Genomic DNA, 5,127 nt, shown 5'->3' on the forward strand with positions numbered 1-5,127 from the left:
TGTTTTCAAAAATGAAAAGCAGTCATTTTTTTAAAACAGACTAAAAAAGAAAATAAATCTCTTTTTTAAACAGAGAAAATAATATTTTTAACCTTTTATATGTATTATTATAATTTTGATACTTTTTATATGTATTATTGTAATTTTTCGATAAAGAATATTTGCCTCCGTCAATAGGAGTGGGGGTGGGTAAGGCACGGAAAACGATAAGATCGAAGGATATATTTGGCATTAAAAATATATATACTGTCAAGTTGTCCAAAAGCAAACTCCCAATTGTCAAATATCAGACATACAGAAGAAAAAATAGTATGATATAACATATAGTATAAAATAAAATATTATAAAACCTGTCACGCCCAAATCTTGAAGTAAGATTTGGTCTGGCAAAGAGAGGAAAATCTATTACGAAAATTGTGTCTCAGAAACCCTTTAATTATTCCTCCATAATATTCCCTTTCAGTTATAAATAATCATCGGATCTTACCTTAAAATAAGAAATAATTATCATGATAGAATATCTTGAAAACAAGCTAGTATTCACTTTTAATATTTGCAGACAAGGTACAATAGTACCACCAAGGCAGCAAGGTCGATATAAATAGTGATGGAATAGTTAAAAAAAATTATTTTTATTCAAATGTTTGAGTTTACATATTTGAGAATTGAAAGCACCATTCTAGAAATATAGGTCATGATATGCACAAATTCGAATTAGTCTGACTTTAATAAAAATATTGAAAATTAAATATAAAATCTAAGAAAAAAGTCAAATGATATATTTATAACGGAATAACCCTTAATCTCTCTGATCAAATAACCCCTAAAAATATTCCAATGAGCATATTATGAGGAGTTCTATAATACTTGACTTGTCCCTACTTCAATTCAAAAGGTAATCGACGATTTCCATCTTTCTCCGCTTTCTGCAACAGTAACCATTTGTCTTTTCCCATTACCTCATTCATAAAACTTTCTAGAACTACGAAATACAAGTTTAAAAAGATAAAAAAAAAAATAAATTAAGAGAACATAGTAACTTTCCTTAACCAAACCTAACATAGTAACACTCCATAAACAAACTAAAAATAAAATACTACTATTTATTAAAAAGGATAAACAAAATTCCAATAGAATATAAGAGAACAAAATTTTTAAGTTTTCATTAATTTGTCAATCAATATTAGACAAACAAAAAGATACACATCCAATGAAGCCAAAAAACAACAACATAGGGATTAATAATTCAGATGAATAAAAACACCTGACACAAAATTCTTAGATATTTAAATTAAAGATTAAAACTGTTTGATCTAAGAAATTAATGAAATTCTAGCTCTTTTTTTTTCTTCTAAACATCTACATAAGGGGGCTATTAAGAAGTCCATGCCAATTAGAAGAACCCCCAAATCCATTCCAACTTTGCCTGTTTGTTGATTCAAAATCACTCATATTCATGTTGTTTACATGATGATGATCTCCATTCATCTGTTGCCATGGAAAGCCCCACAAGACTTTGCTATCATTATTATTATTATTACTGTTATTCTGGTCATGACCTTCTGATGATCGCGCCGTGTTGCAATACATCTCCTGCTTCACTGTACTTGTACCAATACTCATTTCTTGATCATAATGTATTCCCAATTCTCCATTGTCTACTAATTGCCCCATGTTCCCATAGTACATATTGTTGTTGTGAAATAATCCATGATTTGGGGCATTTTCAAGAAATCCACCCCTTAGTGCATCAAGAAAGGTAGTACTAGTATTGTTGTTGCCAGTATTGTACATCATTGACATGTTGTTGTTGTTGTTTTCTTGATCAATTCCCAAATGCCCATTTGTTTGTTTTTGGAGCCTAGCAAATGCTAGGCTCAAATCAGTTGAGGAATCATAAGAAGATATTGGTATTGTTAATGGATTATTATTGTTGGGGCTCATGTTATCTTGGCTTGATCTTTTTGATGATGATGTGGATGATCTTTTGTTTTTTCTGCAACCACCACCAACTGGAACATTTCTTAGTGTACCTCCTTTAGTCCAGTACCTTCTGCAAGATTTGCAGAAGTATCTGGGCTGGGTCAGACTGTAGTTATTGTAGTAACAGAATTTTGTGTTGCCAGAGTCACATCTTGGACATTTTTGGGGTTGTTGTTCTGCTGGCCTTGGCTTCTTTTCTTGATCTGGCTTTGTGCAAACCAACATGCTTTCTAGTGTTTGTGAAGACATTTCCTGAATTAACAAAAAAAAAAAGTAAGATTAGAATTAAATGAATTGGGAGTCTTGAAGCAAATGTAAAATGATCACGAATTCGAGTTATGAAAATAATCACGATTTTTTAACCTTCTTTGGACCTAGTGTACCAAGTTGTTCTTTTAGATTACAACTTAACTCAGACGCTCTTGTTGTTGGTTTCAATTCCATATACAGAAGCGTAACACGAATCAATTTATGATGAATTTTCATAATATAATATTAATTCATATCATTTACTAGAGTAAAACAAAATTTAAAGAACAAATGTTCTTAAAATCATTGACAAAATTTGCTAAAACCTAAATGAGTTCTAGTTATTTATGTACAAAATTTGCTAAACCTAAATAGTACTCTCTCTAGATTTCCTTTCTTTTTTTAAAAATACTTCTCTTATATTTTAAACAAGACCAGCCAAACTGAAAATTAGTACAAGGAGGAAAAATGAAAAAGATCCCAAAACAACAACACTACTTTACATCTCTCTCACTCTCTTTTTTTTTTATTAACAACAAATCAAATAATTGAACAACCGCTAGCAATTTACTTGCGAAAAAATAGAACTATTATATTTACCTGCTGCTGATCCATTATGCACATTAATCAGCTGTGTGTAGCTCTCTTAAGATTTATCAACTCAATTTTTTCCCAAGTTGATTTTATTTTTTCCAATTTCTAGGCTATTCAGTAACAGAAAAAAAAAAGAGCAGAAATATTGATGTTTGAAAGCTTTAAGAAAAGGGGGAGAAAAAAACCTTATAACCCTCTTTCCCTAACTTCATCTGTATATATAGAAGAAAAAAACAAAGGAAGAGAGAAGATGGAAGGTGGGTGGGTTGAATACAGTATCTGTCGCACAGTATGGATTTGTGGGAGAGAGAAAAAGAATGGTGTAATGATTACAAGAGGGTGTACGAGAAATGTGTGCATCTTAGCAGTTAGCACGCACATAAAGTTAACAATACACACAGAAAAATGGAATTTTTTTTTTTTGGTCCCCACTTAAACACTATATAGATACCTTCCATACCACAGTTCGCAGTTTCTTTTTTGGTTTTTATTTAGGGATGACAATGGAGCGGAACTGAGTTTTATTTTCACCCTTAACCCATTCCATCCTGCCTCCCCCGTGCGTAAGTATTTTCATCTTGGAAAAAAAATTTATTATTGAATTTATGATTAAAGATTATTAAGTAATTTGAATTTTAAAATTTCAACAATGCGACATAAATTTGAATCGAAGGAATTAAGCTACATAAATAACTACAATTATATAATAATATAGATTCTAAAAAAGTATTTCTACAAATAAATTATTATATTATTAATATGTTATGCGATTTTCTACAAATAAATAAAAGTTTCAGAACCGAGCGAGGAAAAGAACTAAGGCAAAGAATATTAGAAATCCATAACCCGCCCCCCACCCACCCCGTATAAAATTGAAAAATTTAAATTTCAACCCGTTTCGTCCCGCTCTCCATCCGCATCTGCATTCGCATATTTCTAAACCCGCTCCATCTCACATATGTCTAATTCCACATCGCATGGCACTCACACTGTTTCATTGTCATTCTTATTTTTATTTGATTTTTAATATTCGTATTAGAATCTCATCAAATTTAAATTTGTATATAATAAAGTTACGGATGATGCTTTTAATACAAGAAAAAACATGCCTAAACATTTTAATTCAAAATTTTTAATTAAAAATAGAGGAATTTTAATTATTTCATCACGTTTCAGTTAATTATTCAGTGATCTTTTTGTTGGGATTATTTATGGAATATTTATTTAATGTATAAAGGGACAATTGAAAAAGAAGAATAGAGTAAAAAGAATGTGATCAATATCTATCTCATATTTTGTCCTGTTTTGACAGCACATGACCTTGTGTTTGCTCATGTCATTTCTGTTAGGCTAAGAATAATTTAACAGCAAAATTTCATTTCCATGATAACTACAAAGGTTTCTTGCACTCCAATTCTCTATATATCATGCAAATTTTGGTTGTATATAGTTTTTGGATTATTATGATATTTTTATTATTTATGAACTTTTTAAATTATGATCTAAATGAAAATTTACGAGAAAATGTTTGATCAGTATTTGAACTTTTACCAATTACTGCAAATTTAGATGGCATGTTGTCTATTATTCTTATCGGTAAAGTTGAGAAATATATGAGTGGACATTCAATATGAATAAAACATTGTTTGGAATGGTAATTTTGTTGGTTTAAAAGGTGTGAATGAGAAATGAAAGGTTGTGATCTTTTTGAAAAGTTGTAACTTTTTAAAAAGAGTTGCGACTTTTCTGAAAGGTTGTGTCTTTTGAGAAGGGTTGTGTCTGTTCCGATAAGTCATAATAAGCACATGTTCATATTACTCTTTGTTGTCTATAAATGGAAGATTTTTCTCTCATTTTTAAAAATCAAATTTCTCCTTCGTCTGCATATATATTTTCTTTCAAACAAAGTTGAGTCTTTGTGTGATTTTGTTGCTAGCTTTTGAGTTCGCTGAAATTATTGAAGTTTGAGGTACCGCTACTTCTTTACTAGTTTATCCGTTTTATCTTGGGAAGAAATAATCCATAACCTCTGGTACAATGAGAGGATTAAATTCCTTAAGGACACATAGTGAATTCTGTGCACTCGGATACTATTTTTTATTTTCATCTTTATTGTTTATGGTTTGCTAACCTTAATATAGGAGGAGTAACAAATTTTTTATATTTGTACGATTATTATAAATAAAAATAAAATATAAATGATAACTTAAAAAATAATTTTTTTTGTGAAACAATCATGGGGGTTCAAGCTAGAAATCTTAGATATTAGATGTCTCGGGTTCGAGCTATGAATATGAATTT

The 5,127-nt window shown here is 30.1% G+C and overlaps 1 protein-coding gene across 1 annotated transcript; it reads right to left on the reverse strand.

Annotated features, from left to right (window-relative positions):
- Positions 1-1,138: 1,138 nt before the first annotated feature.
- On the reverse strand, positions 1,139-3,018 carry LOC129902667 (dof zinc finger protein DOF2.1-like). The gene is made up of 2 exons (XM_055978023.1): positions 2,833-3,018; positions 1,139-2,235 (listed from the first exon to the last, which is right to left on the reverse strand). The coding sequence occupies exons 1-2, from the start codon at positions 2,854-2,856 to the stop codon at positions 1,360-1,362; spliced, it is 900 nt and encodes a 299-aa protein (XP_055833998.1). The 5' UTR covers positions 2,857-3,018; the 3' UTR covers positions 1,139-1,359.
- Between the last annotated feature and the right edge of the window lie 2,109 nt (positions 3,019-5,127).

This window comes from Solanum dulcamara, chromosome 9, assembly GCF_947179165.1.
Source record: "Solanum dulcamara chromosome 9, daSolDulc1.2, whole genome shotgun sequence".
In the NCBI taxonomy this organism is placed as follows: Eukaryota; Viridiplantae; Streptophyta; class Magnoliopsida; order Solanales; family Solanaceae; genus Solanum; species Solanum dulcamara.

Bases quoted from the DNA above. Each gene is read 5' to 3' on its own strand.
- LOC129902667 (XM_055978023.1), bottom strand. From the start codon at position 2,856: ATGTGCATAATGGATCAGCAGCAG. The intron at 2,236-2,832 runs GTAAATATAATA...TTGTTAATTCAG, and splicing joins GCATAATGGATCAGCAGCAG to GAAATGTCTTCACAAACACT.